This window comes from Alternaria dauci, chromosome 9, assembly GCF_042100115.1.
Source record: "Alternaria dauci strain A2016 chromosome 9, whole genome shotgun sequence".
NCBI lineage: Eukaryota > Fungi > Ascomycota > Dothideomycetes > Pleosporales > Pleosporaceae > Alternaria > Alternaria dauci.
Genome location: NC_091280.1, coordinates 2,559,226 through 2,584,086, shown reverse-complemented (window position 1 = coordinate 2,584,086; position 24,861 = coordinate 2,559,226). Strand labels below are relative to the sequence as shown.

General features: G+C 48.2%; 2 protein-coding genes across 2 annotated transcripts; both read right to left on the bottom strand.

Moving 5' to 3' along the window:
* Positions 1-5,072: 5,072 nt before the first annotated feature.
* ACET3X_009495 (uncharacterized protein) lies at positions 5,073-6,540 on the bottom strand. The gene has a single exon (XM_069455696.1). It carries the CDS (start codon positions 6,467-6,469, stop codon positions 5,135-5,137), a length of 1,335 nt encoding a protein of 444 aa, XP_069303572.1. The 5' UTR covers positions 6,470-6,540; the 3' UTR covers positions 5,073-5,134.
* A 1,946-nt stretch (positions 6,541-8,486) lies between these two features.
* ACET3X_009494 (uncharacterized protein) lies at positions 8,487-10,243 on the bottom strand (the record flags this gene model as incomplete). Its single annotated transcript, XM_069455695.1, has 3 exons — positions 8,487-8,860; positions 8,919-10,007; positions 10,066-10,243. The coding sequence occupies 3 exons, from the start codon at positions 10,241-10,243 to the stop codon at positions 8,487-8,489; spliced, it is 1,641 nt and encodes a 546-aa protein (XP_069303571.1).
* Positions 10,244-24,861: the final 14,618 nt, after the last annotated feature.

Below are 24,861 nucleotides of genomic sequence, written 5' to 3'. Positions count from 1 at the left end.
TGGCCCGCTGGTGTGGCACATCGTTCGTTGAAGGCGGTTAAGGGTCCACCACGAGCCATGGAAAGCAGGTGAAGGGACGACTCACCTCGTTCCATGCACACTCTAGCAGCAACAAAAGCAGCGACCACAAATCCACGAACTGTCTTCCTTACTTCAACCTCCCAACGCCGCTCTTCAAGACCTCGCCATCTACACCGCACTACAAAACCTCGTCCTCTACGGCACTTATCCCAGACATTTCGCTGCACCGAATTTAACACACTATAGATAACAACGGCCCAGGATCCCCTCGAGCAATCGCCAACCTCATTATCACCAAGCTCACCGATGCCACGATTTACGTTTAGGATCTTATCGAGGCACGGGCTGAAGAGGAGCGCCGTCATGTTCAGGTGGAGAACGAGGCTAGATCTCGAGAGGCGCGCCGACGCGTGATGGAGTTTGACGATGAGGATGAATCATTGACGGGAGATCGGGCGGCAGAGGAGGGTCTTCGTCGACCGCAGGAATGATGGTGGGGATGAAGGGAGGAGGCGCGATGGGTTATGGATGTGGATACGATGTAGAAGTGAGTTTCTAGTGAAGGAGCATTAGACTAAGCGGACCCTGCGATAGTTGCGAACACCTTCGTCCTCACATGCAGAGATCTAAGTACACAAGGGAGAAACGCATTAAATGAAGCATGACACCATAAAAGCAATTAACATTGCATTATGCCGTGATGTGGTGCACTCCCAGGTCTAGATCATGCCCTACGTAAACAAAGATGAATTGTTGCCCAGTCAAACAACCTTTCTCCATACCAGCACTCAGACACCATATAACTTATGCGCCTACCCCTAACCGAGACGCTCCTGAATGTCCTTTTCAAATTCCTCCCAAACTGTCTCAACTGCGACGCCCCATGCCCGTCCACGCCGTCGCAGAACATCACCAGGCACGCGTCGCAATCCAGCGCCTAGCAGCAATTGCAGGACTATACAGATAGCGATACCAGAAAGGAAAGCACCACATAGACCCATGATCAAGTCCATAGCGACAATGTCACCGCCTAAACTGAGGAACGCTTGGTGCGATGCTGCGACTGTCGTGCAACAGTAGATTATCGCGATAGCTTGGGCGAAGGTGAGCCCTTTGAGGTTGCTTGGAGCAGCAGGTGCCTGGCATATTGTCGTTGTGATGAGGCTGGAGGAGAGATTGGTGGTTATTGGTGTGATGGCGCGATCCTGACGTGCTGGCTGGGGAGCGACGTCGATGGCAGCTACGATCGGCGAAAACGAAAATTTGGTTTAATCGCTAGCTGGCGATGTACGTCCCTGAGTTGGTGTCTTTGCAGCGGGCGGTCTGACTGGTTGCTGCGACTCCAAGAAGACCTCTTCCGAAAGTATCGGCGGTGTCCTGTCTAGAACTGGTGAAGCGTGAAAGAGTGCATTTTTACTACGACGCAGGACATCCACGTCGGAATAACTTTCGCTCGACCTATCTCCGTCCCCCGCCTTCAAGCGCGCAAGTACATCCCGTACACTCGCCGGATCCACATACCCAAACTCCGACTCCTTATCATCCGATGCTACTGAAGGCGTTTTGGGCGACACATACCCCGAACGATGAGTATCAAAGACACGACCGGCCCACTTCGACTTCCTACGAGTACTTGTTTTCAAAGCATGATTAGTCCCTGAATCTACCTTGCTCTTTTTGAACTGCTCCCGCAGCGCCGCCTCAGCAGGCGATGTCTTGCGCTTCGTAGGCGTCTGCGCGGTGGGTGAGAAGCGACCCGGTGTATCCTCTTCAACGTCCAAGGTGGTTATGCCGCTAGGGGTGCATCTCAGGCCAGATGCGACGTCTAGAAAGACGCTGCTGTCCTCGATAGGTGGCTCAGGATGGCTGGCCGCCATCCACCCACCACGAGGGGTACGGGAAGATTGCTTTTGTAGGCTGGAGATGGAAGTCGGGTGAGTGCGACGGGAGTGGTGTTGACTGGGCGTACGACCGAATAGCTGGGCGCAATCAAGATATCCCGAATGCGTCGAGTTCGCTTGGTGAAAGTTGAGCTCCCTGGCCATGGCCGGAGTTTGTGGCCGTGGCGGTGAAGCCATGCTCATATTATTGTGCGCACTACTATCTGGGATAGGATCATACGACTGCCGTGAGTATTCTGGTGGTGATGACCCCATAGCCGGTGACGGGTACTGGTGGACGATGTCAGTAATGTTCCGTGATGTCGAAGGCGTGATTCGGGTGCTACGGGAGCTGGCCATGCTGGGCTTGCAACGTAGTACAGAGCTAGGGATCTGGAGTTGTAGAAGTGACCGTGAGGACTTCGAGCGGGCTGCAGTGATTGCCAAGGCCTGAATGTACATGGTGGAATGTCTATTCCGCCGCAAGCTCTGACGGTATATGTAGAGAAGGAAGGTTTCGTAAACTCGCCACAGGTCCAGTGTTTGATCATTGCAACGTGAAAGCTGTTCTCACCACACTCAGGTGAGTGGATACGTCGCAATCGCGATTACTTATTGTTGAATGTACAGGAATTGTTCGGCAAAAGAGCTAAGAGCGCGATTTGCATTCACTAGTTAAGCATTGTACGGATATATTCATAACGCAACTTATCCTGCTAGCCTTTCGACATCCAAAAAAGTCAGATCAGCATTTCTTGTAGATCTGGTACGAGCCACGACCGACAGGAATATGTTTACACGCGTCTGTGACCCCAATCCATCGAAGACCAATTCTGTGTGATCCTACACAGAGCGTTAGCCTTAAGAGCCTGTTTATCGTGGATTTGGCGTTTACTAACCTTTCTGTAGAGTGAAATATCCCTTGCTGCCTCCGTTCTCTGTGATGCATTTCTCGGCATGCCCGCAGGGGGAGGCATCGAGGGGTCCGTCGCCGTTAGTAACGCCTACCTTTTCACCATCTACAAACACCTCGAAGTGCTGGCACCTCTGGGCCGAATCGGCAACTACGAAGATGCTTTCCTCTGGTACTTCAACATCTTTGTCGTACATCTCCGAGGGCTCGTATGTGCCCGGCGCGTGAGGCAAGTCGATGTTCGTCCAGGGTACGAAAACATCGCTCAGACAAGGTTTTTCTGCAAGCTGTTCCGAAACCGGCTCTGGCACAAGAATAGTCGGTGGATCGGGACGAGTCTGGTTAAAAACCATTCCGTCACTGCATTTGCAGTTACACGGTTCTGGGACGGGGTCCGAGCATGTAAGGGCGGGTTGCTGGCCTTGGGATTGTGTCAGTAACAGAGGCGCGTTACAAAGTGGTAGTTACTTGCCATTCTGACACATGACTGGCATGCCGGAGAACATGTCTAAAGCGGATTGTGCGCTTGCGATGCCACAGAAGAGAGTGGTGAGAGAGGCGGAGGTACGCATGTTTTTGGAAACTAGTATGGTTGCGAGTTGCAGCAGGGCGTTGGTGTCCGAGAAGAGCTGTTGGTGTAGCTAACTCTGTGTGGAAAGTCTTCTTCTTATGACCTTTGGTCCTCTCTCCCGGAACCCCTCATCCCCGACCAACCGTAACGAAGGTACCGCGCAAGAGTTGTTGTTAGTCGGGCTGGTACGGTGTTTCCTCAAAACAAATGTTTGTTGAGGCTGGTAAATCTGGGAACGCCGGTTGCTTCTTACAAGATCTTCCAGCCTGAACACCTGGTAGCGTTCCAAAGTTATTGTCGCAAGTCTTACCTAGCGGCATATGAAGGAACTAGAGTGTGGATAAACAAATTATACGCTATTGCAAAATGACCTAATCTGGAAAATGGTACTATGATGGCGTAATGGCGTGAAACAAAGGAAAGAGTCGCTGGAAAATGCGGTATAAGGTGCAGCTATAGAAACAACTAAAGCGAATATCTCACTCATACCTCCCCAACTCCTTCAAAACTAACCTATTCCAATCACGATGAGAAGTTTCAGTGTCTTGCTTGCCGGCACTCTGTGCACGGTCAGCTATGCCCAGGGCACGCAGCACGTGCTTGGCTCAATCGATCTCTTCGGAAACTCGTACCAGTGCGACAATGGTAAGCAAACCTAAAACTCGAAGCACCTTGCGAAGCTCACTCAAGACTAGGTGTCAAGCCATCTATCCAATGCATGGATCCTTCACTACCGCCTAGCTGCTCCTGCTCCTGCTCCAACGGCATCACCTTCAATCAAACGCTGCCTGCGAACCTCGCAGGTGCATCCCAGCCTTCTCCGGACACTTGCCAGGCAGACAACGAACAATGTCTCCAGCGCGAGAACAATTGCAGAGACTCCTTGGCTGCGCAACAGGCGTTGGCAGATCAACTGAAGACGAACCTCGACGACGAAGAACACGCCCACGCAACCAAGCTGGAAAACCTCAAGAATCAATGCGATGCTCAAGAACAGGCCCACACCGCACGCCAGACCGAACTCGAGAATGAGTTGGAGACCACCAAGCAAGCGCTCGACGTTGCCCGTAACAACCATACTGCCTGTGTCGAAGAATGGAATCAAAAGCCCTTTACGTACCTTGGCTGTTACGGGGATAGCCACAACAGTCGTGTGCTAGATGATGTTATGGTAACGGACGATCAGATGACGATCGCGAAATGCGGGAAGATCTGCCAGAGCTTTCGCTATCATGGTGTTGAGTTTGGCAAACAGTGCTTCTGTGGAAACACTTGGAAAAGGGATCCCGCTCCGCAGCCTTCGAAATGCACTATGAGGTGTCAAGGTAACACCAACTCAATGTGTGGAGGTAATGGAGCCATTGGAATCCATCAGAAGACAATTTAGGTGTAATGTAATTAGAAAGTAGCAGTGCGGTTTTTCGTTTGACATCTTAGATATCAGTAGTACTCGAGTAATAGTAACAAGATGACTCGTCCGGTTGACTTGGGCTAGAATGTGCGTTGTCAGAAGTAAATGAGCCCTTGAAACACTGACAGTTGCCATACACGTCAGGCCTAGGCAACTATACGTGCGACATGTCTGCCAGTTGATCGCTCACTCCGCAAATATCTCATCTTCATCTTTATGCACATTTTATATCACCCTTCACAATCCCGTCATAAGTTGCGAACTAGAATTAAAATACTGTTATATATTCACTACATCGTTCCCGCTCGCCCTCGCTACCTAATCGCACCACCCAACCTCTACCTATCAAGCTTAGTCTCATGCCAGATCATCTCAGGCGAATAGTGCAGCGTCCCATTCACATGCACCGTCACCGTCTCATCTCGTTTGTACAGGTTGCCATCTTGCACACAACCCATTATACGCTGTTTGTACCAGCGTGTGGCCTTGGTCTTGTACTCCTCGTGGACCAGCTTTCGGACCGGTACGTAGAGCTTGGCGATGTACCTAGAACGTGGAGAGATGTGGAGTGGCTCTTCGAAGGTCAGGGCTTCGGCGTGCGTGTATGTTTTGCTTTTGGCGGAGGCATCGTCCCAGGAGTGTGAGACGGAAAGTGTCCATTGGACGTCGTAGGATTCCTTCTCCTCGCAGCCGGATCCAACAGTGCTTTGCAGACAGGCTTTGACTGAGGTAGCTGTTGCATCGGTGCTTTCGATCGTGAGTTCTTGAGTTGCAGGTTCCATGAGCGCGATCTTGCTTGGCTGCGCCTGAGTGCTGTAGTTCACGCCTTTCTTTTCGTTGTAGAGCATTGAACAGCTTGAACGATCGTGGCTGATGGTGATAGGTTCGATCTTTTCCTTGACAGGGCTGACTGAGGTCCACGAAAATGCACTGAGATTGTTGCCGTGGTTGACAACGTGGAGGTCATAGGCCTCCTTGGTTTTTCCCCATGCCCGGATGTTGTTGAACTCGAACCCAGTGCCGTTGGCATGCTCGAAAAGGGTAACCGTTTGTCGATTAAGAAGTGTGTGCCAACGCGCAGAACTGATTCGGTCGTTCATCCACCAGAAATTGAATGAATGGAGAACCCCTGGTGCCCACTCGCTCAAGAATAGAGTTTGACGGGTGTATGCTAGGCTTCCGCCTACGTCACGCAGATAAGCGTCAAAAAGCTCTACGGCCCCCATCGATAGATCCACTTCTCGCCACCAGAATCCTTTCACGCAAGCATTCATGTATACCTGGATCAGGTTAACTGCTTCCGTCTTGCCAGTACCTACCAACTCAACGGTACGACCACAACCACGAGGATCGGCGACGGGCTGGTTCTTCTCAGGGGTTTTGTCGAGTTCCATCATTGTCATTACCGTACCCAATGGTAGGTTCCACGTAACCCAACAGGCCTTGTTGTAATTCTCCGCTAAGAGTCTGTGACGCTGGCCGCTCGCATAGTCTTCAGTATCAATCGTGAAACTGGCGCCACCGAAATTTGCACTAGTGAAGACCTTAATGATGCCGCTGTCAAGAGCATCATAGGTCTGCTGTGGTGCAGGTAGCTTCGTAAGGCGGGCTACCTGCTCTTCTGCGAGGATCTCGCCTCCGGTCTGCTCGATCATGGTGTTTTGTGTAGACATTTTGACGAAGTGATCTTGTTCTCAAAAGACTTGATAGAAGTTTTGTGTTAAGGAAGGAGCTTAAGGTGTGCTGTGACTTTGGGAAGATAATCGAGTCTTGAGGGTCCTATCTTATAGTTGAAGCTGCAGATAGAACGAACTACGTCCATGTTGTCGGGAATGCCCATATTCCGCATACGGAAATGATATGACTACCTCGACTGCTGCATCGTATAGCTGCATACTGCATACCGTAAGCTTGCATTGTGCGAAAAGAAAAACAATGTAGCGGTGAGTTACAGCTCTCGACAGTTGCGTGTTGCTGCAGCGAACGCGGATTGTAGAACCCAAAACACTAGCCAACCATAAGCTATCGCGCAGTATCAAATACACACTCGCAGCCCTGGCATCGTGGCTATAGAATGGTCGTCGTGAGCCGAAATCAGCAGACAAGCCACTTATTGGTGCCCGCTACCAGGCTGTACCGTACGAGCTTAGTTGAGCGTTTTCTTTTTCTTCAGCCATGAACAATATTTTGTTTTCTGGGCTTGGTCTACATGTGTTATGCATTTAATCTACCCACCCTCGAGTAGGATTGAAGAGAGAGATAATGTGTGTACGTAGAGCGCCGTTTCTTTTTCCGCTCTTGATGTACGCAGAACCGGTGATCTTACCGAAGATGGAAAACGATGATGAGAGCAACTCTCAATAACGAGCGCAAACAAGAAGACACACACGGCAGTCTGTGGCCGAAGGCGCTGACAATCCGCGATTGTGTAGAACCTGTGACGCCGTTACTGTCCCCTACAGTTGTACCGGCCGTGCGCGACCCCACACGACTCAATGTGGCTTTCAGGGCTTCCCACTTCCTTAGCCTAGTATATTATGCTACCTAGGTACGTGAATTCGACCCCCGATACATCGCAGTTAGGCAATTACGCACCCTGATCCAAAAACACGCGTATGCAACGCGGATCAGATGCTGATTTTCGCCTATTATAGTTGTCAGACCTGGCTGACGATATATACTATCCTGCACCATGATCAGTAGTTCACTGTTCATACGTACCTTTTGGGTTGCATAGCGTCGTGGTGCAGGGCTGCGTTCTGACAGCTAATGCACGGGATATGCCTGGGACTGCGTGGCAGATCACGTGTTCCTTGGCAAGCCCTTTGTTCTCGTGGGCTGGGTGCTGTCATACTTGACACGGTTATCTGTCTCCCACAAAACCCAGCGTGTGTTCACTCCCTCATCTGTAATCGCAACAGCCCATCGTTTGTCCTACGAGTAGTGTGAGTCTAATCGAGAGATCCTTTCGAGGTGATAAAACCAGATTATAATAATGTCGCAGGCCAAGCGCTGTTGGAAACCTTGTTACTAATAACGCCGTGGGATGACCTTTATATAAGCTCAGCTAGGAGGCTACAAACAATACAACATACACTCTCTCTTCTAGTTTTTTGTCTACACTACCCGCACCCAACCGTGCGACATAGTAATATATTGTCTGATGTATGAGTGTATTGTTGTGTGTATTTACAAGTATGTGATCTGAGCTCTTAAGTAGACGGACGCATTAGTCATGCCTGCAGAGCAGTTATGTGATGTGGTCCTAGGCTTACAAGTACGTAGCATTTAGGATAGAAGATGAATAGATCTACAGCTAGCCCAGGGGCAGAAAGAAAGGAAGGAAGGAAGGGGTAGTGTGTAATGACAGGATGTATCCTTCCTATCAAAGGCGCGCCTCTCGTTACCATCTGAAGTTTTCAGCGCAGAGACTCGATCAGAGCACGATAGCAGCAACGTGTACTCGGGCCTACTATGTGTCTCATCTTATTGGTGTTCACAGCAGTAGAAGGCGAGATTATAGTTTGGGGAGGGGACTTAAGTAGGACGGGAATAGCCGAGGGATTTCGATAAGGTGAGGCGCTAGCTAGGGGTATCGTGCTCCGATGGTGCATATTGGCTGAGAATTCCATTGAGGGTAGGGTAGAATAAGTTATGTATCCTAGCGCCCTGGGACAGAAAGTCTATATACTAAAACACTCTCTTCCGCATACCCCCGCGATCCGTCCCACGAGGCGACCCCTCGCCTTCGAGCGTGTAGATGTTGTGAATGCCCCGAGGTTCACCAACGTCAGCAGCGGATTTGTCCGTTCCCTCATCTTCCTGCTCGAGAGAAAACTTCTCCGGCACCAAACAAGCAACCGAACTATCGCCTCGATTGTTAGACGGGCAATAGTCTGGATACTTCATGCTCGTCAATCTCTTCAGGAGAGAGTCATGTAGAAGTGCTCCTTCAGGGATATCTCGTGACGCTCCTCGGTTGAACGGCCATGTGATGTATGCCCACTCATACCCTGGGCCACCCTTCTTTTTGAGCAATTCCCAGCGTCGGATCGGTAGCCATTCTGTTTGGATCTGTTAGTGACATGGTGTCTTGGGGGTAGGTATGCACGTGAGACTCACCCATGAAATTCCACAACATAACTTTGAAGAGCGAGGAGCCACCTGAGACCTTGAGGGTGTCGTGGCTTGGGCTATTGTAAGCTTGGTCACGCTTCATGAAGAAGTGTCTTTTGAACCCATCCTTTCTTGTATTCCATTTGAGCGCCGACAGCGGGTCCTTCTCGCCTATCAGCTCCAGTTCACGGATCATCCAAGCAAGAGGCACATCGCTCATCTGATAAGGGTCTGTGCCTGAGTTTGAGACTTCTTCTTCCTTTGAGCTTGTGAAAATTCTGCGCCACCAGCTTCTCTCGTGCTTGGCCATGGGGGCTGTTGGAGGTGGAGGAGCTGGCCATCCTCCACCAACGTCGCCGTGGTTGCCAGGGAACCAGACTTCCTTAATGTCTTCTTCTTTCTTAAGAGGGTGGTTGTTGTCTTGGTGGAGTAGAGCCGCTTTGAACTTGACACGACGCTCGTCAACGGCGACAGCATGGCGAACGTGATGGGCGGTCCCGAGAATGGAGACAGGTTTTGGTGTTACGCCAAAGGGACTGTCAAGGACTGAGACGCTGCTCACGCAGTCAAACATGCCCAGAAAGTGTACCTTGATGCCCTGGTCACCGTCGCCCTCTGAACGGCAGAAGGTTGTCTTGAAGGCATTGAGCTTATTCTTGTTTATCTGTTGCTGATCGGGTTCCGAACATTCGGCCGCGCACGCGTCGTGGTGAAGGAGGGGATCGGTCTCGGTGCCTGTGGTGGGTGGAGCATCTTTTCCCTCGTGCTCGGGTGCATTGATCTTTCCCTTCACATACTGATGGTACAAATCGTAAGCAAAAGGGATCATCTCCTCATTGCCCTCCGAGAGTAGGCCAACTCTGTATATCATGCGTGCAAGAAAGCGAGCGGTAAAGGCGCCTCTGGAGAAGCCGAAAATATAGATCTTGTCCCCTTCCTGGTAGTAGCGCATAACAAAGCGGTAGCCCGCAATTACATGGGCATCGAAGGTCGTAGCAAAGCCACTGTCTATCGACTTAGAGATGTTTGACTTGATGTTGCCAAAAAAGCCCTTGTTAATAGGGCCACCGTTAGTGTGGTATGTGCCAATGCCAGCTGTACAGTTAACTGTTAGCTTTATGTCAAATAGGACAATAGCTAGCAAGTTGCTTACTTTGATAATAGTGGTACTGTGTAGGTTCTTTCCTGTCAAACTTGTCGTACAATTTGACGATGTTAGTGTCTGAAGTATTGCCGTTGAACACGTTGCCAGTGCCATCGAAACAGAGAACAAGCTTCCTTGGGGTACGTGGGCCTGCATCGGCAGATTTCTCATCAATAAAATGAGGCATAGCAGTAGACGATGCGATACCAAACTAGCCACAAGGGAGGGTACTAGTTTGAATGAGAGGCGTGGGGCCGGTTGCGCGATCGAAGGAATGACCTGATGCAGTCTCACGCACACAGTATAACGGATCAATAGCTCCCTTGATAGATGATGACCAAAAAGAGGGGCATTCGGCGGTGCATTATTCCGATTCAAGAACGAGGTGCGTGGGGGGTTGGTAGTATATGTGTTGCGAGTGAGTATGGCTGACGTAAAACGTCAACTCGAGCTCGCGTGCCCACACGCGGTAAGATTACAGCTAGGGATGTAGGGATTCGTCTCGGGAGCGATCTGGACAAACGCGGCTGCGACCGCGCTCCCGCATCCTACATTGCTTTTTTCCAGAATAGATGAATGTCAGCACACTTGCAGCTCATCCCATTGGTGGAGACAACGTTATTAGGCGGTGAGTAAGCACCTGCATACGGGCGATCCCGAAGCTAACGCTTGAACCGGCAGGCCTGTGGATACTATCAAAACAACATCAGTTCTTCTTCCCCACCATCCTTTGTTTTCAAACTAGAAGGACCAATCTGAGGCAAGCTCGGAGGCCTCGTAGCAATGGCTCCCCTCAGATGCCGACTGGGCGCTATCGCTTCACCGCCAGAAATCTGCGCAATTTGGTTTCGGCAAAGAGAGATACGAAGGTTTCATTCATAAGAGCACATCGTGTTTGACGATGATTCGACCGAGCCCTGCGTCAGGTAGAGCGACCAAACATTGCTTGTTCAGGCTGATAAGGCAGGCCAAGGCCGGGGGTAGCAGCATCACTACCGTCTTGGTGGGCGCAATGCCCGGATCGCGTAATGCCCGGGCAACAACCATCAGTATACCAAAAAGATGAGGCTGTAGAACCACCACAAATCGTGATAATATTGCGATATCTTGTTGTAGTACTAATTACTATACGGCGAAGAGTTTCTGCTATTCAGAATATCTTTTGGGCTTCTGGATGGTTCGCGTTTTGGTCTTTTTTGGTGGGGCAGCTATGGCAGCACTAGGAGCTTCTACACGGGCTGCACCATCACCACTACCTTTTTGACGCTTTTTGGGAGGCTTGTGGGCTTGTGAGGCCTTGCGCTTACCGCTTTGGGAAGGTTGTATAGCTTTTTGAGCGTCGCGAAGGGCTTTCTGGGCCTCCTTTTTAGCCTCTTTTTCAGCCCTCTCCTTCGCCCGCACCTCCTTGAGTCTCTCTTTCTCAACACACTTTTCTTCAGCCACCTGAAGCTTTTAGAGTCTCGCTTGCTCCTTCAAGTGCGTCCTCTCTGCTTTTTGGAGTATCTCTTGTTGTTGTTGTAGCTGTCGAGCTGCCTCATCGTCCCGAGCCTGACGGACCTTACGAGGAGACCAGAAGACGGCGCCTCCGTGATACTTATGAGGCTTGTTGAGTTGTAGAGTGTAGGAATTCTTTTCCTGTCTCTTTCTGACGCTTAAAGCAGCCCTAAGGCCCCTTACCTCACCGCTGAAGATACTTGCCTGGGCTGAGATGTGGTGTAAACTTCGGCGAAGCTTTTTGACGTCCTTACTGTTTTGATCTCTCACTGTACGACGGATGATAGACTCAAGCTTGATCCAATCGTCTCCAGAAAGGCAAGAAGAGGAGCTTTCATCTGAATCTGATGCCTGCTTGCGGTACCTTTTGAGTATAACGTCGGCGTTAGGAGGATGTATACCAGTAGCTTCAAACGCCCGTATAATCGTTTGAGGCTTGAAAGCAGCTCCCCAGGCACGCCAGAAGAGTGAGAAAAAGTCTCCTTTTGATACTGGGAGCAGCCCCTGACTATCTTGGAGGTAGTTTGCGAGCTCAATTGAGTAGGCATCCGAAAGAGGTTTGAACAACGCGACGTCAAGGGGTTGAAGCGTGTGGGTAGCGTGAGGTGGAAATACAGCAAGTAGGATCTTGTTGTCGTCGCAGAAATTGATAAAGTCCATAGTAAGATGGGATCCATGGCCGTCAAGGAGGAGTAATCGGTACCCAGAGCGAGCTTGCCGTCTCGTCTCCCTGTCAAACACCTCCTTTACCCAGGCAAGCCCTATATCGTTGTTCTTCCAGCCTGTAGGAGAAGACGTCGTGAAGACTGAGTGCTTTTCGGCGTCAATAGCGTCGACCTATGAGGATCGTAGAGCTCCGGCAGTTGACTAAAAGATAAGAGATGGACTTAAGGCTGTACCATCGGCTCAAATGCATGCTAATACAGTAATCCACTAAGTATTGCCATCTTAAAGGGCTGCCTCAACCCCTTTTTGATCATATAACACCTTGTTGAACACCCGTTTTGAGCGTCCAAGTGTTCTAATTTAGAAGCCCTTTTCATCTATATTGTAGATGTGAGTAGGCTGCACCTCGTACTCCTTCATTTTAGCGTGTAGAAGGTCAAAGTATAAGCTGTACTTAGCCTCTGAGTCGGCTTTGTGACGTTTGCGGTCTATCCCAGTAGTCCAGCGCGATGTGAGTTCAGACGGGTGCCTGGCTATAAACCGAGTAACCCAGCTTACTGAGACCTCTTTTCTAGCCAAAGATGACGCAAAATTGCGTATCATTGTCCTCGTAGGTGGCAAACGTCTCTCCGAGAGCCCCTTAATGTACTGTACAAGCTCCTTCTCCTGTTGTGAGTGTAGTGCGACGTGTGCGAGGCTGCGGGGGCGTGTTTGGCCCTTGTGTCTTCGAGCGAGCGTAGCCTTGCTTATATTGTACTTTTTTGCAACTTCACGATAGCTAAAATATGCGCCTTCTCCACGCGATTCAATATCTTCAATTGCTTTCTCGATCGGGTCGATAGTCGTGGAGTTGTGGCGCGTTTTGTATGGGTAGGTGGTTTGGTGGGGTGGCTCATCTCATGTGCCAAGACGGTACAGTGCCCGTGCGCGTGACGAGCCACTTCGCGTGACGAGCCACCCCACCATCCCAACATTGCGCGTCGTCCCATCTTCAACGCGTCATAACTTAACCACCATAACTGCAATTTAAGAAGCGATTGAATATATTAAATTACGTAAGGCTGGAGATAAATTCTCGTACCGCTAAGTTATAAAAATATTCAGAGTTAATTAAATAACGCTGTCGCGGCGGTACAAGGGTTTGTAGGTCTCCTATAAAGCTAAAATAGCAAATTAACAACGACTTAACCTATAATAAGAGGATAAGGTTGTTAGTTATATAGAGAGGGTAATAAGAGATAGTCTACTACCTATAAGGTCTATTTTAAAGAATTTCAGTAGCGTGGTTACGCAGTATAAGGTTTTAGATAGCTAGGTTAACTAGTTTCGCTATTACTATCCTAATAAGCTCACCACTAAATAGGACACTAGTATTAATCGTAAGCGTTACATAGCTAATAGTAAGTATAAATATAAGTTATACTTTAACTTACTACACTCTAAGATGCAAGAATATAGTATTTGTTACAAGGTAACAAGAAGGATTCTCTCCTTGACGCGAGGGTCGGGGTTGAAGGCCAACCAGCGACCACGTCAGAAGGTAATAACCATCGCGGGGCTAAGCGTCACGTAATGTGCCATCCCGCTAAGGCTAGCCATCCGGGATGGCAGCGAGTTATAGGATAGCAGTGCTATCACGTACATCCCTCCTGAACGGGATAGAAGGGATAGCAGGACCAAACGCAATAGGTATAAGAATGTGTTAGATCTCATTATTACACTTGTTGTGGTCAACTCAAATAGTTCATCTCTTACACAGATTGTTAACTAGTTATTCTATCGTTTATAGAATTGGTATCGTTTATCTCTTGGTTACAACGATAACTCTTTTCCACCTGATCATTCCATACGCTACCTCACGGACTATCGCCTAAACCTATCTCGCCTTAGTAAGGACCGAGCTTAGAGAAGTATAGCAAACCCCCGTGTAACACTTTGACTACCTTGGATATTAGTGGACGTTTAACCAACAGTATTGCCCGATTAAGATTTAGCAATGGCATCCCACGGAACTGCTTAGAACAACATGGCCTAGGGTCCGGGACCCTCGACGCAGGTACCACGCAACGACAAGATGCTCGATGCATCCGACTCTGAGACAGAGGATAGCCCGAGTGTCAGAGAACTCAGGAATCTTAGGCAGCTAGCCCATGTCTAGGCTCAGCAGATGGCTGGAATGCAAGACATGATTAATCAGCTTGCGAGTTAGCTGATAGCTACACCTAACGAAAGATCACCTACTGTCAAGAAACCTAAGATGGCGGCGCCTGAGAAATACGACGGAGGACGAGAGGAGTTACGTACATTCCTTACTTAAGTTGATCTCTATTGCGAATTTAACGAAGTACTAAGCGACCAGGATAAGATCCTTATGGTAAGCATGTACATGAAGGGACGAGCCTTAAACTGGATGTAACCCTATGTGGACGACTATCTGCTAGACGCGGAACACTGGGGAACTAGAGAGGAAACTAAAGCCATGTTCGCTAGTTGGAGCGAATTCAAGCAAGAGATGGGACGCATCTTCGGAGAAGTAGACGCTAAGAACCAGGCAGAGAAGAAAATCACTCTCCTGAGGTAAACTAAGTCTGTATCCGCATATACGGCGGAATTTAAGCAACTACAGGCACGGATCGATTGGGACGACGCGGCACTTCGAACGGTGTTCGAAGCAGGCCTAAAAGAAAATGTCAAGGACGGCCTTGTACACCACGATAAGCCCGGAACGCTACAAGCTCTAATCGAGCTAGCTACGCGCATAGACAACCGCTTATGGGAACGGTCTTAGTAGAAAGGACGATTTCAGCCGATGATGGCCAACACTAGGAAGCAGCGCAACAGGTACGACAAGGATGGCGACGCTATCATGACCGGCAAGGTACAAGAGAAACCTAAGGATAAGAAGAACAAAAATTAGGGACAAGACACTCTCTCCAAGGAAGAACGCTAGAAGCGTTACGACAACAAAGCATGTCTCCGATGCGGCAAGACAGGACACTTTGCCCGAGACTACAAGGAAGAACAGGTTAAGCAGGCAGCCGTCAAGATCCGAATGATCAGACAGGGCACGCCTTACCCAACTCCGGTAGAATCGGATGATAACCTGAGCGACTTGGACCTCTACGACGAGGCACGCTAAGCAACCAACGAGAGATTCGTGATGATTCAGCGGCCCGAGGCATTGGCCAAGGAAGAATCAAAGAACGATGACTGGAAGATTAAGGGCTAAGACGTGTTGAACCGACTAGCCAACAACTAATGCTGGATTTGTGGCAGTAACACACACTACGCCGATGACTGCGACATTCGAAGACGAGTCATCATCACTAGCAAGAATGCTAAGGATATTGGATACTAAGCGGTACACCAATAACCCTACTTCGAAGACCCGTTAGCTGAGGTCAGGGACTAAGAAGCTTCCAAAGTAGAAGATACTAAGGATTACAAGGATTTGTGTTAGTATGACTACAAGATCGATTGCGAATTCCACAAACAGGACAAGGAGGAATGCAGAACAGACCAGGACTGGTGCTGTCACCTGAACCTCTGGGCAGACGAATGTCTAGCGGACAACTGCCATCTACACGAACCAGAGAAAGTAGAGATCCCTTATCAGAACATCCATTAGAGCTTCTGTTACGACGACAGGTGCTTAAAGCACTACAGCTTAAAGAACAACACAGGCTATTTCCCTAAGTATAAGGGAGAGAAGCAGTCAAAAAAACTAGGACGCCACCAGGGACAGGGTCTCACTAGTAAGGGCGCGCCTAAAACGACCCTTAGGAAGGTACAGGATACCGATGGTCGGGTGAAGCAGTTGCTCACGACCGTATCTGTACAGGGACAGAACATCGAGGCGCTCGTAGATAGCGGGGCCGCACAAACAATAATCTCACCCCGAGTAGTAGAGAAGCACGGAGTACCCTACCAGATCAAGAAGAATCTAGTACTAGTAGTGCTAGCCGACGAAAAGCCCATAGAATATAGAAACGGCATGATACGGATGGAAACCGAATCGACAAAGCTACGGATAGCTAGCATAGAGTGCCAAATGAACATCGACATCATAGATCTAGGTGGACTAGATATGTTAATAGGTTATGATTGGCTGGATGCCCATAACCCCGCCATCAATTAGCGAAAACAAACGATACTTAGAAGAGAACCTGTGCACAAGGTTGCTGGAGTACGTAGAAGAGTGAGCCCGAAGGACTAGAGCTCAACCCAGGACGGGAGGTTCGGCAAGATCTCGCCTTATAAGATCAGGAGAATCTATGAGAAGGACCCTCAGAGAGTAGGAGTCATCTGGATAAGACGAGTCGCGACCACGAAGGAAGGACCCTTACCATTAGAGATACCAAAAGAGTATCAAACTGACGAGTTTAGAGAACTCTTCGAGGAAAACGAAGCCACGGACTTAGCAGACCATCAGGATTGGGATCACGAGATCATCCTCGATAAAGGGGCAAAGCTAAGCCCAGGACCAATGTACCCTATATCGCCCAAGCACGATGCTGAGCTGAGGGATTACATCCAGAAGAATCTGAAGAAGGGATTCATCCAACCAGGATCAGGCCTAATAGCCTCACCTATCTTGTTCGTAAAGAAGCCTAACAGAAAGTGGCGACTATGTGTCGACTTCCGCAGGTTGAACAGCGTTACTCGGAAGAACCAATATCCCTTACCACTGATTACAGAGCTCATGGATCAACTCTAGGGAGCCAAGTGGTTTACGAAGTTCGACGTTCGGGAAGGATTTCACCGAATTAGGATTAAGGAAGGACACGAATAGATAACAGCTTTTAAGACGAAATATGGACTGTTCGAGTACACAGTAATGCCTTTTAGGTTAACGAATGCCCCGGCAACGTTTTAATTAGTCATCAACAACGCGCTCCACGAATACCTTAGGATCTTCGTCACAGCGTACATTGACGATGTGCTGGTTTACACTAGCGGGACGCTGGAAGAACATGTAGAGCATGTAAAGAAAGTGCTAAGGAAGCTTAAGGAATACAAGCTGTACCTGCAGCTAGGGAAGTGCGAATTCTATACAAAAGAAACGGAATACCTAGGCTTCATAATATCCACAGAGGGAGTAAAGATAAACCCGAAGAAAACAGCGGCTGTACAGGAGTAGCCAACGCCCAAAACAGTCAAGGACGTGCAATCCTTTCTCGGATTTGCTAACTACTACCGGAAATTCATCAAGGATTACTTAAAGATCACAACACCCCTCTCCGAGATCACGAAGAAAGAAATCGGTTTCAAATAGAACGAGGAACATCAGGAGGCTTTTAATCGAATTAAACAGATATTCCTCGAGGCACCCGTACTCGAGATGTACGACCTGAAACGAGAGACGCGAGTTGAGACCGACGCGTCAGATTATGCACTTAGAGCTGTATTGTCACAGCAGTACCCAGATAAGAAATAGAGACCAGTGTTCTACTATTCAAGGAAGTTCTCTAGAGCAGAACTTAACTACGACGTTCACAATAAGGAGCTACTAGGAGTAGTCGATTCCTTTGAACAGTGGGAAGTCTATTTACTAGGACTACTATATTAGATCGAGGTTTTTACTGATCACTAGAACTTGGCAGGTTTCATGACAACGAAGAAACTCAACCGACGACAAGTCCAATGGGCTGAGATGTTAGCTCAGTTCAACTTCAAGATAACTCACCGCGCTAGAACGCTCAACGGAGCAGCGGATGCTCTAAGCAGGAGATCCGACTTACGCGAAGAAGGTCACAAGGAACCACATAACGCTATGTTTAAGAAGATGCCCGATAGCACACTACGTTATAACCAGCCGGAACTAGCTAGAGTGGCTAAGGTGGCCGAGCGGGTAGAAACGCTTCAGCAGCAATAGCAGCAGAAGGCCGCTAGCTGGCAGTTCGAGCCAGACGAGAACGGCTCCGACGAACTGTTACAAGACGAGCGAGAGTACCGAGATATAATTCGAGGCGATCAAACATATGTACCTCCACACATAAGATCGAGTCTTATTAAGGAACTACATAAGTCCCTAGAATGTGGACATGCATCGCTAGAAGAGATAGTTAGACGTTTAGCTAAGGTGTTTGCGATACCACGCTTGCGAGCGAAGGTGCAGGACGTCCTAGGTAACTGTTTAGCTTATCACTAAAACAAGCCTAAGAGACATAAGCCCTATAGCCTGTTACAACCCTTACCACCACCAACAAGACTATAGAGTAGCGTAACGATAGACTTTATAGTGAAGCTCCCGAAATCGTTAGAACTAGGATCCGGAAGATTATGCGACATAATCCTAGTTATTATATGCTAACACACGAAAGGAGCGAAGTTTGTGCCCACGGAAGAGACTGTCACGGCAGAAGAATGCGCGTATAAGGTCAGCAAGGCACTAATGTCAGAACATGGGATACCTAAAGAGTTCATCACCGATCGTGATAAACTGTTTACTTCCAAGTATTAGAACACATTCCTAGCAAAGTTGGGTGTGAAGAAGAAGCTATCAACTAGCTTTCACCCGGAAACAGATGGCTAGACGGAAAGAACGAACCAGACACTGGAACAGTATCTGAGGATGTACGCCAACAAGCTGCAAGACAACTAGGTTAAACTCTTACCGACAGCACAATTAGCCTACAATAGTACTAGGTCTGCGACGACAAAGTACTCGCCACACTATGCGAACTACAGATATGAGCCAATTGCTCATCGAGATCTGAAAGATATAGAGAGTATCGCAGTAGGTGCAGACGACAAAGCCCGCTTGATGCGAGAACTGCACGAAGAATTAAGCAAGAATATAGCTCACAGGAACCTCACAACAGCTAAGGCGGCTAATAAGCAAAGGATTGAGGGACCAACCTTTAAGAAGGGGGACAAAGTTTTCCTATCACGACAGAACTTGAAAACTAAGCGACCAAGCAAGAAACTGGATAACCTCTAAGTAGGGCCATTCGAGGTTCTAGAGGAAATGGGTAACGTAAACTACAAACTCCAACTCCCACCAGGCATGCGCATCTACCCCGTCTTCCACAAGAAACTCCTAGAAAGAGCACCTCCAGATGCCAAGCTAGCTACCGACATAGAGCTCGAAGACGACGAGTACGAGGTCAAAGAAATCAGGGACCTACAGAAAATCGGTCGTTAGTGGAAATACTTGGTCAAGTGGCTAGGATGGCCAGAAAGCCAGAACACTTGGGAACCAAAAGAAAATTTGACGAACTGCAAGTCACAGGTACGTGAGTACCATCAGAGACACTCAGAGAAGGGAGGATCAGATCCTCCAGGGAAGAAAAGAAGTCAGAAAAAGGGTCGAAAGAAGCGTTATCCTGCAACCAGCCTAAGTCAGTCGACAGTCCGGGTAGCGATGGTTCAGTTGGCTGAAAGTCCGTACTAGGGGCAGAGTTCCCCTCGGCTTGCTCCTTCGCACGATCCTGCACGTCTAGCAGAGCTAGGTCACGACGCGCGTAGGCACGCTCGCGACTCTTCACCTTAAGAAGCTTACGTCGGAGCCGCGCAGCAGCCTCCTCAGCCCGAGCGACCTCCAACTCTTTCTGCTCACGCTCTTGCTGAACAGCTTCCCACTCCTCCTCCGAAACGAACAAGCTACACTCAGCTTTCACGGAAATACAACCCGCACAACGGCCAGTTGCGGTATCCACGAAATAATAAAGATTCTTTTCTTCGCATCGATTGCAACGAAAAGACATCTCTAGACCCTGCTCTTTTATACGATCAGCACGAGCACGGCGCTTAGAAGTCGAGTTTTGGGCACGGACCCTACGCGACGAAGACTGGATCTTGGGCATGGTTAGGGACGCTGAAGGAAGGAAGAGGCGGCTACAACAGCCTGAGGCCTACCGACCTTATATGCAGCCGACGCCTCAACGCGCGGCACGGAAAAACAAAGTTCTAGGGTATTGGGACGATACGCCTAAGAGGGGGGATAATATTATAAGGTAATAAGAAGGATTCTCTCCTTGACGCGAGGGTCGGGGTTGAAGGCTAACCAGCGACTACGTTAGAAGGTAATGACTATCGCGGGGCTAAGCGTCACGTGATGTGCTATCCCGCTAAGGCTGGCCATCTGGGATGGCAGCGAGTTATAGGATGGCAGTGCCATCACGTACATCCCTCCTGAACGGGATGGAAGGGATGGCAGGACTAAACGCAATAGGTATAAGAATGTGTTGGATCTTATTATTACACTTGTTGTAGTTAACTTAAATAGTTTATCTCTTATACAGATTGTTAACTAGTTATTCTATCGTTTATAGAATTGGTATCGTTTATCTCTTGGTTACAACAATAACTCTTTTCCACCTAATTATTCTATACGCTACCTCACGGACTATCGCCTAAACCTATCTCGCCTTAGAAAGGATCGAGCTTAGAGAAGTATAGCAAACCCCTGTGTAATAGTATTAATGTGCGTAACACGTATAATATAGATAAGAAGGGCTTCTTCGTTAGTATAGTAAACCGCACTAAAAGGATCTTCTCTAAGGTAGTTTAGGAGGTAAAAGAGCGCACTATAGTAGTAAGGGATAGTAATAGAGAATAGATAACGCTGCTAGCTTGCGTATACGCTTCTAGCGATGTATTACTGCCCGTTCTTATCTACTAGGGCACCTCTAGGGTTTAATTAAGCTAGGTTTATAACCTTTTAGACGCCTAATAATACTAAGTATTTATATCTTACTTAGCTTTAGGATAGTCTAATAATAAGTTAGGTCTTACCTAGCTTTAATAGGTATTTAAACGTTATATAGTAGCTAAAGCTTACTATTAATAGCGCCTTCTACTTCTTAACGGCTATAGTAGCTACCTTACACCTAAGTTTTTAGAGTATTATAAAGCTAAACGTATTATAGTTATAGTGTATCCTCTACACTTAACCTATAGCTTATAGCTGTTAGATGTTATACTCTTCTCGCTACTTTTAAAGCACTACACTAAGTAGCTTACCTAGCACCTCTAGCGAACCTAAGGCCTCTTAAGGATTACTAAACGCGACTTCTTTAGTAACTTTTAGCTAGCGTAGAGCTCTATAATAACTTACGATCTTATTTTAAAGAGTTTTTAAGCTATAGGCGTATAGCTAATAGAGGTAGACCTAGTACTTTAACGCTTTAACAACTACCTATAATAATAAGATAACGACTTAGGAATTAGGGAGTAAGGTAATAGTAATACCTAGCCTTAGCTGCGTAAAATTTTTAACGCTGCGGTAGTAGATAAGGCTAAAGTTAAAGCTAAACGGCTGTCGTAAGGCCTACACTCGCTATAGGTTAATAACAAGATTCTATAACTCTAAAATAAGGAGCTTCGTGCTGAGATTAACCTTATTAAGAAGCGGCTAACTAAGTCTATAACACTAGCTATATAAGACGGCGATAAGTGGCACAGCAGCGCTATATTCTACAGCCCGCGGAAGCTTACTAGCGAGCGCGCGCGTAAAGCCGCTAAACTAGACGAAGCCGCGTAACTATAACTCTAAAAAACTCGCGATAGAGAGGTAAGAGCGGTAGTAACAGCTTATAAGAAGTAGGTTTAAGAAGCTATAAAGGTAGCTTAATAATAGGCTAAAATTAAGCGTAATCGCGAGCGTTAACAGCGCGCTAAGGAACTAGCTACGTAACGGGCGCTTAAAAAGTAGTAATAATAAGCTGTAACTGCTTAAAAAAGTCATGATATAGTAAATAAGCGTAAGTGAAAAGCTTTACATAAAGTAGCAAAGAATCTAATAAAGCGTTGTCGTGTTACTGCTGCATCAAGTTGAGTTAACGCTGGTCCGCTAGCGGCGTCCCCCCCACCTAAAAACAGCGCGCGCGGCCGCCAAATTAAGACGCCAGCGAGATATAAGTAGTGCAAACGCTGCAGCAGCGTCTATATATTAATACACCAAAAAATCTCACGATAATAGCTTTTGTGGGTGGCTCAATAACCTCATCTTTTTGTCGTCCGATCTTGTTGTTGGTGGCTCGTCACGCGAAGTGGCTCGTCACGCGCACGGGCACTGTAGGGACCCTTGTCGCGTGAGTATTTTCCGTCATGCAAAACGCGCAAGTCAGACATGCAAATCGATGCACAATACTGTGATCACCGTGTCACAGTAGTCATCGATTGCGGCTCCACGTCTGCATGCAGCATTTAGAAGAAACTGGTCACTGTTGGATCGCGATTAACCACTGTTGGACCACGATTAACCCATGATGGAGTTGCTCAAAGCCGCTGGGCGCCTGCGTGATGAGGTGAAGCCGCAATGCTAGTGATAGTAACGGATGGATGTAAGCGATTTGTATCGCAAATATGGCTGTGGCAGCGCTGCTCGCTCCAGTCGCTGGCCCCGAAATGCCGAGACCCCACACCCAGTTGAACGGATCGCGCGACTCTGGGTGTCTACGTTCCGAACAACTCTAAGAATGACAGCGAGCAGCAACATCACAGTGCCAAATAGAGATGAGAACTGCCAGGGCGGCGAGACAGATTGCATACCAGCCGCGAAATGCATCATGGAGCATGGAGCTTGGAGTCCACCGCTCGCTACCAATCACGCATAACGTTACCTGCGTTGGCAGGTCAGCCATATAGACAAAACGCTGAAGTCCATCGACGTAGTAGTGAGAGAATGATGATCGAATGTGCTATCGACGAGCCATGTAATCGCTACGACGCCCTATATGCGATCTGTCAGCACTACCGTGTCTGTGCGCGCAATGCCCATGTTCGCGCAATGCCCAGCCCCAACACAACAACCACCCCTCTTAATCGCGTCATAACTCCACCACTATAGACCTAATTCAGAAAGCGATTAAAGACATTAAATCGCACGACTTAGGCGCATCTTTCTCGTACTCCTAAGTCGCAAAAAAGTATGGTGTTGACTGTCGAACGCTCGCTCAGCGACACCAAGGCTAAACTCAGCCACGTGATCTCGCCCACCTTTCCCTCCACCCAGAACATAAGATAGAACTCGTATAATACGTAAAATCGCTCACCGATCGACGTATTCCACCTACCCGTACAATGATACGCTCATTTACTTCATCTGTTGTTAGTAGAGAGGTCTCAGAGAGCTAGGTTACTCAGTTCATAAACAGAAACCAGAGTCATCTCATATCACGCTGGCAGACTGGGATGGACCGGCAACGTCACAAAGCCAATTCAGCCACTAAGTACAGCATGTACTTTGATCTTTTGCACGATAAGATGAAGGAGTACGGGCTAGAAGCTGAGCAAATATACAATATAGATGAAAAGGGCTTCATGATTGGCGTTACCAGACGCTCAAAAAGAGTGTTCGATAAGAGGATATATAAGAAGAAAGGGGTAACAGCAGCTGTTCAAGATAGCAATAGAGAGTGGATAACGGTGATAGCTTGTATTTGTTCGGATAGGAGTGCTTTGGCGCCAAGTATCATATACGAATCGGCCAACAACACCATACAATCGAGCTGGGTATCCTCTATAAGAGAAGAAGAGCACTCAGTCTTTGTCAGCTCATCTCCCTCTAGCTGGACGACCCACGATATAGGGCTGGCTTGGCTCAAGGAGGTGTTCGATCGGGAGACTAGACGGAAAGCCCGCTCAAAGTATCGATTACTTATCGTCGACGGCCATGGATCCTATGTAACAATGGATTTTATTCGATATTGCAACACCCACAAGATCCTATTGGCTGTGTTTCCTCCTCATTCGACCCATACGCTTCAGCCACTAGATGTAGTGATGTTTAAGCCTCTATCGGATGCCTATTCATCTAAGCTCTCATCCCATCTTCAAGCCAGCTAAGGGCTCCTCCTAGTAACAAAAGGAGACTTTTTCCCGTTGTTTTGGCGTACCTAGGGCCTCTCCTTCACCGAGGCAAACATCAGAAAAGCCTTTAAAGCTACTAGTATCGAGCCACCAAACCGGAACGTTGTACTTAAAAGATTCATCAAAGAAGCTTCAAGTTCAGATGAAAGCTCAACGTCAGTACTTAGTAGCTCGGATTGGCTCAAAATAGAGACTCTTGTACGCCAAATCAGTCAAGATAAGAGGACAAAGGAGACTAAGAAGCTCCGCAGAACCCTCCATCATCTCACTGTACGAAATGAGCTCCTCCACCATAAGATGAGAGGACTTAAGGAGGCTCTCCTTGTTAAAAAGAGACACAAGAAGAAGAGCTATACTCTACAACTCAATAACCCAGAGGAGTACCATAGTGGTACTAGCTTCTAGTCACCTCGTAAGTGCCGTCGGGCGGAGGAAGATGAGGTAGTACGACAGCGAGAAAAACAACAACAACAACTACAAAAAGCTGAGAGATCTCACCTAAGAGAGCAAGCTCAATTATATAAGCTCTAACAAGCTGAGGAGAAGCGTGTTGAGAGAGAGAGACTCAAGGAGGAGCGGGAGAGGGAGAAAGCCGCTAAGGTGGCTAAAAAGGCAGCCCAAAAAGCAGCCCGTGACGCTAAAAAAGCTATACAACTGTCCCAAAACGGTAAGCGAAAGGCCTCACAAAGCTCTACCCAAAAGCAGAAGCGTCAGAAACGTGTTGTTGTTGCTCCATCTCATGTAGAAGCTGAGGTGGCTGCACCAGCCGTCCCAACTCAAACGACCCGTCACGGCCGCACCACTAAGCTTCCAGGTAAATATAAGTAG